This window comes from Rhineura floridana, chromosome 6 (assembly GCF_030035675.1).
Source record: "Rhineura floridana isolate rRhiFlo1 chromosome 6, rRhiFlo1.hap2, whole genome shotgun sequence".
NCBI classification, from domain to species: Eukaryota; Metazoa; Chordata; class Lepidosauria; order Squamata; family Rhineuridae; genus Rhineura; species Rhineura floridana.
Genome location: NC_084485.1, coordinates 157,126,535 through 157,141,190, shown reverse-complemented (window position 1 = coordinate 157,141,190; position 14,656 = coordinate 157,126,535). Strand labels below are relative to the sequence as shown.

General features: G+C 42.6%; 1 protein-coding gene across 1 annotated transcript in view; it reads right to left on the bottom strand.

The window, feature by feature from the left end:
- The window catches only part of XPR1 (xenotropic and polytropic retrovirus receptor 1), a 191,716-nt gene that overhangs the window by 61,554 nt on the left and 115,506 nt on the right, over window positions 1-14,656 (bottom strand). The window contains exons 4-6 of the mRNA XM_061634258.1: window positions 13,882-14,105; window positions 1,841-1,990; window positions 1,450-1,533 (exon numbers count right to left, since the gene is read on the bottom strand). Of these exons, the coding sequence (XP_061490242.1) occupies window positions 1,450-1,533; window positions 1,841-1,990; window positions 13,882-14,105 (458 nt within the window). The remainder of the gene's footprint in view (window positions 1-1,449; window positions 1,534-1,840; window positions 1,991-13,881; window positions 14,106-14,656) is intronic.

Genomic DNA, 14,656 nt, shown 5'->3' with positions numbered 1-14,656 from the left:
TCCCAACAGGTCCACAACACTGCTTTTAAATGAAAACAGATACACAGTCCTGCATCTCCTTTGCAACATATTGTATGGCCCCTAGCACATATGCCAATGTCAGTATCGGAGGTACAGAAGGGGAGGATGTTGAAAAAGCTGCAAATAACTGAAGGGGGAGAGTAAAGAGCCCTGGGCCAGTGCCAGGCTTGAGTGGGCCCCTCAGCAGAGGGCTGTCATTCACTGCCCCTCTAGGAATCACCGCACACCTAGTGGCATCCTTCTCAGCACTGCTGCAGTTGCTAGCTTCCCCCCTCTTCCCAAGCAGGCTTTCTAGTGTCATCACTGTATTAATACTGTAGCATCAACACTTTGGAATTCCCTCCCCTTGAATACTAGACAGGCACCATCTCCATTATCTTTTTGGTGCGTACTGAAGGCCTTCCTCTTTCAACAAGCCTTTTAAGTAGAGACCTTATCCCAGTCTGTGTTGGAACTGATTTTTAAGATGTTTTTAAAGTTGTTTTTTAAAAGATGTTTTTAAGATGTTTTAATATGTTTTAAAAGATGTTTTGTTTTAATATGTTTTAATGTCTTTTATTTTTAAGATGTTTTATTAGAGTGCTTTTAGTGTTTTTGTTTGCTGTCCTGGGCTTATTTCATAAATAAGTAGTATGGGCTTTCGATGGCACTGGGCAGATACCATGTTTTATCTGCTACAATGCAATGCCAGGCATCTAATGCTAGACAGCAGGCATTGTGACAGATAAAACAAGACAGCTGATCAGCACCAAAGGTTCACTCGATTCCCATCTCTTTACAACACTGATGCCAGAGCTGGGTAAACCCACTTTGGAGGGAGGAGTGGCTGGAGGCTGCCAGATCAGGACCAGTCAGGTCAGGCCAAGACCAGTTCCCATGTCACTGGAAAGCCCACAGTGGACAGTGATAGCAGCAATGCTGAGGGGAAATGTTGGTGGGGACTCTGACAAGGCATTAACCGCTGTGGGCCGTAGCAGCTGCCTAAATAAGGTGGGTGTGGATGCCAGGCCTGAGGGTGTCTTTTGTCTGTGTCTCAGAATGAGTGATTGATGTGTCTTATAAGGGCATGGTTCTCTGGAGGGAGGTGGTTACAGAGCGCTTCGCCTTAACCTGTGGACTTGCATGAGAAGCAGCAGCAAAGATATAAAACAAAATGTGTTCTGGAGATTGGAAATTATGCTAAGGCTAGATAGAAAGCCCTTATGCTTTAACACCTTTTAGCAACTTTTTTTTAATTTTAGCACACTTTACTCTGCCATTATACGTAAGCATTTCCACTGTCCTTTCCTAGTCCTCTGAAGCCAAAGTTGGAACCAGTAAAGTGAAAAAAGGCAGGTTTTGCCCTTGCCAAATCTTTTAACTTGCATGTGTTAATTTTGCACATCTAGGGGTTAGCATACAATTAAGCACAGCTAATCTTTCCATCACCTGTGCAGCTCCCAGTGGTGGAACACGTAACCGCTTCATGGCTTTTTGTCGGTCTCCATCTTCCAATTCGTTAGTCACCACCGTCTAAAGAACCAAAATAAATAATCATACCTGAATTCAAGACCTACCCATTAACAGAAGTTTGGCAGAAGGAAAAACACATTTAATAGCTCACTTGCTATTAACTATTACAACAGTGGTCAAGAAGGTGTGGTCAAACCCACGACACAATTAAAGGTGCCAGAAGTTCAGTCGTTTATTCAGATATATCACATTGAATTTACCTTGTTAACAGAAGTTGCTTAGCAGCATTTCAAAATGATAGAAATGACAGCAATGTGATGGTGAGTTTTGGCATCTCAAAGAACAGACACGTGTCAAGGTACTTTACCTCTGTTTCCGAGATGAGCTGGTTGATTTTTTTGCAAGTATAAAATGGTGCCACTTCAACATGTGCGACCCTCCAATCTGCACCTCGGGGGGTCTCCAGGATCTTGTCATGTTTCTTCAGGATCTTACGGAATCCTGTGAAGTTTAGGTTCTAAAGAAAGAAAAATTGACCACCACATTATTTTGTTTTAGTCTTGAGACTTTACAGCTTTCACTTTGATTTGAGAACTGAAAAAGTTAATTAACCTTCTTTGAGTAAGGAAAACTTTCAGAACATTTTCAGCATAGCTTTTTAAAATATATACTAAAAACCATTTGAATGCCAAATGATTTTGTATAGGCTGGAGCTGGGCAAAGACAACAAATACAGCTAAATTTAATATTCTGTCCTGTTGTAGGAGGCAAGCCATTTCATTTATTGACACAAACATATTTCTACTTTCACTAATAGAATGCATCAAAGACCACTCTAATATTTCCAGATGATAAACAGGACAGAAACTGTGAAAGAGTAACCAGTTCAGATTAAATGACACCCTTTTCAATTGATGCTAATAAAGCCATTAGTGTTTATTTTGTTGATTTTTAAGAAATCAGCTTTGAAAGAAATTCCACTTGGGGCTGTAATCTTAAATAAAATAGTAGTTCAGACACTGCATCCTGTACGTTGTGTTTTTAAATTAGAGTAATCAAGTTTCTCTGAAAGCCCCTTAATCCCAGATATGGAAGAGCTGACTGTGGTTACTACGGGCTGTTTAACACATTGCATAAGGTTTGCAACCCAGTATTTATTCCTAATTCAGTGAAGAGTTTACCTCTATCATACATCAAAGGGCCACCATTCAATGGTAGAGCATCTGCATGTAGAAGCTTCAAGGTCCAATCCCAATGGCCTGACTCAGTAAAAGGCAATTTACTGTGTTTCTTCCTACATGTCTTCTGGAATTCTTGTGTCACATTTACAGTTCTGTTTTTGATGTACATCTTTAAAATACCCTCAGCATACGCCCAAATAATGTCTCATTTGGATTTCACTGAGAAAGACACCCTGAAAATTAGGTGTCTGAACATTTTACTACAAATCATAGGTATTACTAAAAATTAGGAGGTAGCTATGGCTTTTGCCCTCTTTGCTATCTGCTGCCAAGGTAACCAGTCTCCTGAAGATTCCTTTATTTGGATTGTGGTTGAAAATTACAAATACCAGATATCATAAATAAACATACTAATGACATATCCTTGTAAACTGAAAAGCTATTCAATGCTACATTAAACGTGAACCAGTTGTTTTTGTTCAATTTAGCAATCCAAACACAAATTCAGTTTTCCAAGTCAAAGGGCATTTTAGAATAAGTGACATCAGAAAAACTAAAAGGCAAGACTAAATGCTAAGTGTATATGTATCTTCACTTGTTCATTAGTTCATATTCTTGTAGTACATGGGACTGAGTTGCAGTGCTACAAGGCAGGAATCTGCACCATTACATCGTTTTTATGCCATGAGACAGACAGACGCGGACGCACACACGCCTGGTGATGTATAATGGTTGCTTTTAAACCATGCACCCAAAGATCAGTAATAATGATATTGAGAAAGTGATCGCATTAAAGGCAGCCACACAAATTCAAGGCCAAATCTGAAGGAAAACAAAGAACAGCAGTAGACTGTGCCTATGGAAGAGGTTACAACATTACAGCTCTGCTGAAATGGTTTTCAATTTAATTATGCCTGGAGTGATTTAATATTGGAGCTTAGTAATATGGAAGGGAAGGAAAAGGCCAGGGATATGGGAACAGGAAGCCAAATGCATTAATGATCTATATTACTGCCAATGAGAAACTTTAATTACTTTCTCTTGAGAAAACCTAGCATTTCCTCCCTTGGGGCAGTTGTGCCTTGTTGCATACAGCTGAAATGAAAAAATGAAACAAAAGCATGATTTTGGCCGCAGATTTCTCTGTGTCAAGTAATTTTACTTGCTGTGGAAGTAATTATAGTTTTTGTACATGCCTCAGGAAATGAAAGCTATTGTAAAGCCTAATATTACTGCATCATGTGTATCTGAGTTCTTGAAAGGGTCTTTTCACTCCAACTGCACATTTTTTAAAATAAAAAATTCAACACAGAGAAATTAATCTTAAACATTTCAGAGAGAGGGGAAATGAGAGCAGGCTCAGGTGGATGTGGGGAGTGGTCATGGGGCAGCTTATAGAGAGCATCAACCATGGTTTGGAATTACGTCTGAAAGACTTCTCAAGTCTAAAAAAAAATGGATCGCTCAGGTGCCACTCCCCAGATGCTGTAGGACTGCAATTCCCATCATCCTTGACAATTGGCTATGATGGCTAGGGCTGATGGGAGCTTGAATCCAACAATGTCTGCAGGGTACCATGTGGGCTACACATTTCGCTCTCTTCTATTCATGCTTAGAAAGTGGATAGTCTTTGGCTTGTTATTTTATAGCTTTTTTATAAAGTGCAAGCAACTGTATTAGCATTTTATTTATTTATTCAATTTGTATCCCGCCCTTCCTCCCAGCAGGAGCCCAGGGCGGCAAGCAAAGCACTAAAACACTCTAAAACATCATAAAAACAGGTCTGAAAATACATTAAATCAAAACAGCATTAAAACATTTTAAAAAACAACTTTAAAAAAGGGCTAAAAACGTTATTAAAAAACATATTAAACAATTCTGACACAGATGCATACTGGGATAGGTCTCAACTTAAAAGGCTTGTTGAAAGAGGAAATTTTATGTGTATTCTCTACAGCATCTTTTGTTCCTAATAGACATCCTTAAATCCACTGGCCAACTGCAAGTGCCCTGGGAAGAAGAGCACCCAGAAGCACACAGCCCCTTGTTGAAAGCTCTAACTTGCAATACAATTTGAAGGAATTAAGAAACAATGGCAGTTTCTCCATTGTTTTTCAAATTCACAAAAACTTAACACAACTGAGAAATTCTGCCTCTCCCACAAGCACACTGCTTATACCTGAAGTTTTAGAGGAGAGATGGTGTTGAACACATACATAGGCTTGTATTTGTAGACATCTGGTACCCAACATTTCATCACATCTTAGGATAACTGAGGCCCGGTCTATATATGCAGCAGAATTAAGGTTGCCATAAACTGGCTAGAATTTGCCCAGATTCTAGCCATGCCTCCTGCCCACTTGGACCATTAGCTATTCCGGATTTCCCAGCTTTCTTTTGGAAGAAAAAGGAAAGGAAAATTTCTAGCATTCACAGAACCAGATATATGACGCAAAACCTATCTCTATCCATTTGTTTTGTGGGAAACAAGCCCACACCCATTTTCTGTCATTATTCACCAATGAGGGACATCACAGTTTTGCTTGAAATTAAGGGAAACAGTGACATCCCAGGGGGGGGGACTACAGTGATACACCCCATAATCTACAAAAGAACTTCCTGATTCATTTTGAAGCCTTTTTTTGTCTTCTTCTGAACACAAATGATAGCTACCCATAGAAAATAATGGAAAAATGAAGGAGCTTAATGTACCTGTGATTAGGCAGTAGCATATCCATTCAGAATATATAAATAAACAAAGATAGGAAATCATGCTCCAACAGATCTTATGTTGCATGAAACAAGTGGGGTTTTTGTGGTAGTAAATATTTTTTTAAATTACTGTGCCAATACAAATGCAAAGTCCAATGTTAATATCCCCATGTTGTACTTATTGTCATCATCCACACTCTCCTGGTCATTTTCTCTTGGTGGCTAGTTTGGATTTCTAGATCAAAATACCCCACATCACATACATAGATCATAGCAAAGCCTCGTTAGGACCCTTCCTGGTCCACATCCAGCATTTAATCACATACAGAAACCTTGTGCTTTTTGACTTACGTGGAGATGCACTGTGCTTTTTTTTGAAAAAACTCTCAATGGAAAGTACATATTTCACACAAAATTGGAACAAAATGTACATAATTAGGAAATATTTCACCTTATATATAAATCAGAGTATCCACGTTTAGAGAGTAGAATATGGCAAGCCTATACCGAATGAGATGCCATGTTAGACTGGATGGTAACACTTCAGATTTTAGGTGGAAGAAAATGTTTGAAAGTTCTCCCATACATAAAAACCCTATCCACAAATAGTAATGTTGCATACCAGGAAGGAGATCCTAGCACAGTCCATTCCCTGCTGTTAAGATGGCCATATGTTCTATTTTACCACAGCCAGTACTCTATTTGAAGGTCTTGCCTAGGTCACAGTATATTTTATTTGAATGTTTAGTAAAATCAGATGCTGTGAAATACTGAACATTTCTCAGCATCTGATTTTACCAGGTGTATTAACAAAGGGGTACTTAGTATCAGATGAGATGGCTGTGTGGTCTGTTCTTATATTTTCTGGTTTTTAATTTTAATCTAAAGGCAAGCTATAGCTCAGTAGCTATGCACTTTAAAAATGCAGCCTCAAATACCTCTGAGAAACTATGGTACATGATGGCATGCTGTTTTTCCAGGGGCAGTGTACAGAAAAAAAGATTGCTGCCCCCATCTTTTTGTGGTTCTGGTTTTAAGTGCACGGCTGCTGAGCTGTGGCTTGCTTTTAAATTACGTTTAAATGTCACAAAATAAAGATGACAAACGACTCAGCTACCCCCTTCAAAAAAAAAAAATTCACCCTACCTCCCCACATCTTTGGGAGGTTGATGTCCTAATGTTTGGTGTACAATTGTATTTCTTTTCTTTAAAAACACTTCTCTTTAACAACTTCTTAGGAAACATCAAACACATACATGTTTTTCATTCTGGCTTCTTCTGGTGTCTATAATTCTGTGTTCACAATCACAAGAAAGTATTTGTAGGTTAAAAATGACAAGAAGGCAATGTATTTCAATTATAGTAATTATTTCTAAATGTTCATCTTTTTAGATCTGTACCTGTATTTGCATATGCAAATTTTACACAAATTTGTGTTTTTTTTGGCATTTTTTTGTGACGCATAATTCCCCACCCCTCTTTTCTACTTCTTGATATATTTTTGTCATTTTTAATGTGGGAAAGCACTCAAAACTATTTTCAGCCACTTGGATAAAGCTATGCTGATAGAGAAAGCCAAGTAAACAAAGGCTGCCAATTCTCAATAGCTCCCACTTAATTTTAAGGGACAAAGTACACCAATATCTTGTTTTGGTCTTGTGGAGGAGCCCATGGGACAAGCCAGGTTGTTATCAAAGCACCAAGGAAATCTCCTAGTGAGCAACTTGCTCCAACAAATGTTCAATGTGAACTGAGGCCTACTGAGCCTCTATCTCCAGTCCCTCTCTCCTATGTTCCACCCCCTTTTGGAGAACTAGAAACTAGTCTGAAAGCAGGCACTTTTCTTGCACTCCATGGTCTCTTGCTAGTGCACTCCCTGTGCCACTGAACTAACTTGTTAGCTTGGGAGGCACTTGGTTCCTCAGAATCATGGAATGTCACCCATGATTATATTGGTTCTGGTTCTACGAGCCCTGGTGCTGTGGAAGCTGGTTCAGTGTGCTCCAGTTTGCTGATGTTGGGTTCAGTGGTCTCCTGATCACCAGCATCAAACTCAGTGTCAGAAAACCAATATGGCTCCTTAGCCATTGATGCTGTAGCCTCCAACTCTGTCCTGGTCACAGGGTCATGACAATCAATTGCAATTTGAGACATGGTTGGGCACAGGACAAAAACTTGTTTCTCTCTGTACACTGGAATGACCCACGACTTAGCTCTACCCCAATGATATCTTGGAGCGCTCCCCCTTAATTTCTCCCACATTACTGAATGGCTGCCATTCATTTCTAAGGTAAATGTATTTATTTGGACAATTTATATACCACCTATATTTAAACAAAATGCCAAGTGGTTTACAATGCAAGTAAAAACATGTATGTCACTGTACTTGGAGATCATGTTGCAGTGGATAAAAAGTTTGCCTATCCCAACTTTGGATGGTCTAGCCACCAGTAACAGGGACTCCATAGGATGAACAATGTCTATTTGCTTTCTCTTGAAAGGAAATCCAGGTTTGCAAGGAACAGGGCAGTTCTTTTTTTATGCTCCCCACCACCATCACAAACATACCTTCCCTAGCTCCTTTTCAGACCATATTGAATTTGTGAGAAGAGAAGGCAGGACCAACAAGACAAACAATGCATTGCAGTGCAACTCCTTAGATTGGATAGGTTACTACTGCCTCTATGACAACAACATTTCCCCAAATAACTGTGCCTTCCTCTGGAAACAGAGGACAATGAGCTGACTGCACACCTAACAGGAGAATGAGGAATCTGGCTGAGGTATGTGGCATGGAACAGAACCTAGTTTATCTCAATCACCCAATCCTCAACAAGCATAAGCAAGCATCCAATCTCCCATTTCCCATAGAAAGTTATATGGCCAAGACAATAGTTTCATTTCTCTAGAGTGACACTCAGACCTTTGTCCCATTTCCCCTGAAATGTTCTTTCTTTCTGAACTACTGGACAGCTCACAGGGATGCCTCCTCTGACCTTCTCACGGTAACTTATATTCTTCCTTGTCCAACTGGCATCCTTCCCTCTTCCTTGAACAATGTTTGCTCCAATTCACAAAGACAATACAAGATGCGCTGTGCTTCAACATTGTTTGTGTTGACTCTTTAGCGCAACAGGAGAACTAACTGTTCTACTGGGGGACGGGGACTGTCACCTCTTTCTAAATGCAGACCTCTTAGCCACCAGGCTATGAAGTAGGTCAACTACTGCAATTACTATGAAAATTCTCCCTTCCTTGTCCAACCTTAGCTTTTTCTACAGCTATGGCCAAAAGTGTTCTGCCCTGGTGGCTGCTGACTATGTTTGGCCTGCCAGGGGATTCAAATCCCTATCTGAAAGAAGAACTGCAAATTGTGACTGCAGGTGTCACAGTCACTACCCTCCAGCCTTTTGAGTTGTGGAAGGCCAGTGATGGAGAAAAGCAGGGGGCTTTTCCTGGCAGCATTCCTGTGCTTCCTGCATGGAAGGGTATGGACTGCATAGCTAAGTGGCAGAGGACATGCTCTGAATGCAGAAGGTACAAGACTGATATTCCCACATCCAAAATTAAAAGCATTAAAATTAAAAGTGATGGGAAAGACCTCTGTCTGAGACCTTGGAAGTTCCTGCCAGCCTGAGTTAGATATATCAGTGGTCTGACACAGTGGTCCAATTCCCATGTCTCATTACACCATAGTTTAAAACTCCAAAGTTCCTGCGGGTCTGGCTCCTACAACACCGAGTCTGGATTGTTAAGTCATCTGAACCAAGACTCATAACTTGTTTCCTCCAAATAAGTAATGAGTGGTAAGCCAAAAACAAACTCTGATTACTGTTCATGGTTTGTTTGACAAGAACAAGCCATGAGCATGGATCTAGGTGACACAACAAATATGGCTATCTTGTTTCATCTGTGGCGCAACAGGAGTGGGGGGAAAGTGCCATGGGAACTTAGCTGCTTATTTACATTAAACCATAGTTAAAAATAAACTATGGTTTAACGTGATGTGCAAACTAGGCCAGTTTATGACAACTTCTTATTACCTATATAACCTGTAAATCCAGACACAGTAACAGCTTTAGGAGTTTCACAAATCTGCAGGCTTGAGTGAGTAGGGAAAAAACTAATTCATATCACTGATGCATGCCAAACTTTCTCCCCATCAACATAAAGACTTTTCTCCAAGAAGTCACAGGGTCTGCCAGTCATTACTACTTCAGTCTTGTCTGGGTCCATGTTATTTTGACCAAAGTCCATTTAAAGCAGCACACCAAGCACATAATGCAGGAAGAGTGACAAATTTGTATCAATGCAATAATACCACCTTGCTCTAATACCACCTGTTTCTGTCGCCGCGGCAGATCAGGCCCTTGTTGCTGCCCCTGCTAGGAGCTTCACCCTGCATTGCAGCCTGTGACCCATGGCGGTGGCGGCTTTGTTCCTTGCTACTTCTGGCGTTTTTGCGGCTGTGTTTATGTTTTTCCATCATCGCCGCTGCGGTTGTTGCTTCCTGTTGGTGGCCTATGTCTTTTGTCACCACTGCTGTCTGACTGTTTAGGAGAGATCTCGGAGCCTGCTCCTACGCGCACAGAGTGCGGGATTGCGTTGGTGTGTTGATCTGGTTGAGATGAATGGCTATCATAACCCAGTTCCTGTTTTAAATTGGTGTATGTATGGATGTATAGTTGTATGAATTGTATTGATTTAGTTAATTAATTTAATTGATGTAATTTAATTAGTTTAATTAATTAATTAATCGGTTTAATTACTTTATTTTAAATTAGTAAATACTGCTGCTATAGGGTACGGAGGCGGATCTCCGGACTAATTTTATTAGGGTGGGTGGCCTGCTGATAAGCAGATAGGGATTGAGGCATGTGCAAGCCGGAGAGGGAGGTGGGGGGCCAAGTTATAGGAAGTTTGGGCGGCAGGCGCTGGAAGGGTGCTGCTAGCAGACCACGCCGGAATAGGGGAACACGGGACAGATGCATTATATCCATCCCATGTTCCGGGTCTGCTCAGAACCAGACGGAAACTGGGGGACGCAAGGTTCCTACCGACCTTCGACTGCTGTTATGTAATGCCAGGTCAGTGGCTCAGAAAACTTCGCTCATCCATGATATGATCTTGGATGGGCGTGCAGACCTGGCATGTATTACGGAGACTTGGCTGGACGAAGCCTCTGCTCCAATTCTAGAGGCCATGTGTCCGCCAGGTTTCCGTTACGCACAGCAGCCGAGGGTGGGAAGGCGGGGAGGGGGTGTGGCAGTCATCTATCGAGAGTCCTTGGTTTTTGCCAGACCTCCCCTCCATAGGACTCAATTTGTTGATTGTATGTACTGGAGGTTGGGCCCGAAGGGCAGTTTAGGGATCTTGCTGGTGTACCGCCCACCCCGCTGCACGGCAGATTCCCTGGCCGAGGTGCTGGAGGTGGTCTCAGCTGTACGGGCATTGTCCCCAGAGCTGGTAGTGCTGGGTGATTTTAACGTGCATGCCGAGGCCGCTCTCATAGGAGCCCCTCGGGATTTCCTGGAAACCATGGCTTCCTGGGAACTGTACCTAAGTAATACTGGGCCCACCCATGTAGCCGGTCATGCTCTCGACCTAGTATTTGTCCTGGGAGAGGAGAGAAGTGGTCTGAAGTTGGGAGTGATTCTTGCCACTCCTGTGTCATGGTCAGACCACTACCTGGTAAATATGGACTTCTCGTTGCCATGCCCCCTCCGCAGGGGTGAAGGACCTATTAAAATGGTCCGCCCCAGACGCCTGATGGATCCGGATGGATTCCTGACTGCACTTGGGGAATTGGAACCTGCTGAAGGTCGCCCAGCCGAAACCCTGGTGAAGGAGTGGAACGTGGGGATCATCAGGGCATTAGACCGGGTGGCTCCGAAACGTCCTCTCCCCCTGAATAGAACTCAGCTACCACCATGGTATACACCGCGGTTGCGTAGTCTGAGACAGGAGGTGAGACGACTAGAGCACCGGTGGCGGAAATCCCGCTCCGAAGATGTCCGGACACAGGTTAGAGCAGCAGTAGCTGCCTACCAAGTGGCAATAAAGGTAGGAAAGAAGGCTTTCTTTGCTGCCTCTATTGCGTCTGCGGAGTGCTGTCCCAGGAGGCTGTTCCAGGTGGTCCGAAGCCTGGTCGGTCCAGTTGCTCAGGAACCCTTGGAACAGTCAAAGGCCTCCTGTGACTTATTAGCAAAACACTTCGCCGATAAAATCGAACACTTACGGAGCTCGATCCCGTGCGCCGTGGACACAGTGGATGAACCAGAGTTGGCCAGTTGCATGCCGGTAAATTGGGATCGGTTTCGGCTTCTCCCCTCTGAGGAAGTGGACAAGGTGCTTTCATCTGTGAAGCCAACCACTTGTCTTACTGATCCTTGCCCTTCGTGGCTCCTTGTGAGCTGCAGAGAGAAATTGGGCGAGGGGATCAAAGCGGTGGTAAACGCATCCTTGAAAGAGGGTGTGATGCCATCAGCCTTCAAGGAGGCAATTGTAAAGCCCATCTTAAAGAAGCCCTCCTTGGATCCCCAAGTATTCGATAACTTCCGCCCAATTTCGAATTTACCATTTCTGGGCAAGGTCATTGAGCGAGTGGTGGCTAACCAGTTGTCAGCACACTTGGATGAAACGGATTATTTGGATCCATACCAATCGGGTTTCAGGACTGGTCACGGAACTGAAACAGCCTTGGTCGCTCTGGTAGATGATTTGAGGAGGGCATTAGATAGGGGAGAATCCACCTTTCTTGTCCTCCTCGATCTCTCAGTGGCTTTTGATACTGTCGACCACAGTATCCTTCTGCTTCGCCTGGAGGGATTGGGAATTGGAGGCACTGTATTACAGTGCCTCCATTCCTTTCTCTCCGACAGGTACCAACAGGTAGCATTGGGGGAGGAGGTATCAGACCCTTGGCCTCTCAATTGTGGTGTGCCACAGGGCTCTATCCTCTCTCCCATGCTATTTAACATCTATATGAAGCCGCTGGGGGCAATCATCAGGAGATTTGGGCTGCAGTGTCATCAATATGTGGATGACATTCAGTTTAAATCTCGTTTAAATCTTCACCAGAGTTGGCTGTGGAGACCTTGTCCAAGTGCCTGGAATCCGTGAGTGGATGGATGGGAAGGAACAAGCTGAAGTTGAACCCTGATAAGACCGAGGTACTACTTGTGGGGGACAAGAGAAGGTTGAGTGACATTGACCTGAAGTTCAACGGGGTGAGTCTACCCCTAAAGGACCAGGTCCGCAGCCTTGGGGTTGTGCTTGATTCCAGGCTGTCCATGGAGGCTCAGATTTCGGCAGTGAGCCGGGCAGCCTGGTACCAACTACACCTCATACGAAGGCTGCAACCCTACCTTCCTGTTCACCAGCTCCCACAGTGGTACACGCCCTGGTCACCTCTCGTTTGGACTACTGTAATGCGCTCTACGTGGGGTTACCCTTGAAAACGGTCCGGAAATTACAACTGATACAAAATGCGGCGGCTCGACTACTTATGAATAGTCGCCACCGAGATCACATCACACCAGTGTTGTTCGACCTACACTGGCTACCAGTTGTTTTCCGAGCCCAATTCAAGGTGTTGGTATTGACCTTTAAATCCCTACACGGTTTCGGCCCAGTTTATCTCACGGAGCGCCTTCAACACCACCAATTATGCCGCCCGACAAGATTGGCCACACAGGGCCTTCTCTTAATCCCGCCAACAAAAACAGCCAGATTGGCGGGTACTAGAGAGAGGGCATTCTCAGTGGCGGCCCCCACTCTTTGGAACTCCCTCCCACAAGATCTCCGGCACGCCTCTTCCCTAAATGTGTTTCGGAAAGCCTTAAAGACCTGGCTCTTTCAGCAGGCCTTCGGGGTATCCGGGGAGGGTTAATTGTTATAACTGTAATGCCTCCTGCCCAGTTTTAATATTGTTGCTGCAGATGTATTGTTTTTATATTGTATTATTATATTTTATCAATTGTATTCTAACAAATTTGTAAGTCGCCTAGAGTGGCCATCGGCCAGATAGGCGACGAAGAAATTAAATTTATTATTATTATTATTATTGCTCAAAGTCTGTGCCAGTCTTCAGAGGATCCTACAAGCCATGGTTCTGGAGTATGATAAATGAAATATTGGTTTAAGCTCTCTAAACCAGAGTTTGCTAAAGCAGGCAAGTTATGTTTACTGCTAAAAAGGAAAGAGAGAAGCTGTATGCAACAGGAGAGGAGGAAGGGTGGAAGAATGACAATATGAAACTATGGCTTGTTCATGATCATCCAAACCATGGCTTACACTGAAGATAGTCTATGATCTCACCCAACAGCTTTCTGTATTTGTTGAACTGGATGGATGAGAAGCTGAAACGCTATAAATCCCAGCAAAATAAATCCCAAGGAGATGATCAAGTTACCCATCACCAATATTTGCATTCTCTAGCTTAATCACAAAACATAGTCTTCAGTAGAAAGACAAGGAAATGAGATCACAATGCCTTGAGGAGCATGGCTGGTACCTGATAGTTCTGCAGTAGGATGAGGCTGAGGTAGAACTCACTGAAGGCTAATTTCAGGTCTCTGATGTTCCTATGCTGAACACGCTCCTCATGGGACAGGTGGAAGACTGGCTTTTTACGTTGCCGCAGAGTGGTAAGACCACTGTTTTCTCTCTGTGCATCCAAAGTGGACTGCAGTTCATTCTGCAGTGTGGCAAACCTGCGCTGAGCTTCTGCAAGCTTCTCTGTAGAAGAAAGCAATGGAGTTTGTTTGCAAAATTCTGGATATTTTGTTAGAAACTATGTATGACCATGTGCACATTATGTATTATTTTTGTAACGGTCTTGACAGGAAACCAAGAGTAACATAAACACCTGCATCTAAGAACTAGAGGTAATGCTAAGCTTTCACCAATAAAAAATAGGAGGGGAGGAAGAAGAGAGAAGTGGGGTAAAGTTTAAAACACCCTAGCTTATTATTTTTTTCATGTGTTATTCATTGCTGCTTCTTTGGTGGATTTTTTTAATTGATTTTTTATTGCAAATTTATTAAGGAAAAAACGGGAAAAGAAGAAAAGGAAAAAATCCTGTCACCCCACATTAATAATACAATAAACATCAATACATCCATCTTAACTTACAGATTATTTTTGCCTTCCAAATATCTGAAAAGGTATCTAAATAACATTAGTGTTTACAGAACGTATGTTCAAATGTGGTAAGGATGCTAAGGTCTTCAGACCATTACATAATATATGGCAGCTTCTTTGGTGCTTGAAAAAAAAAACAAAAGATT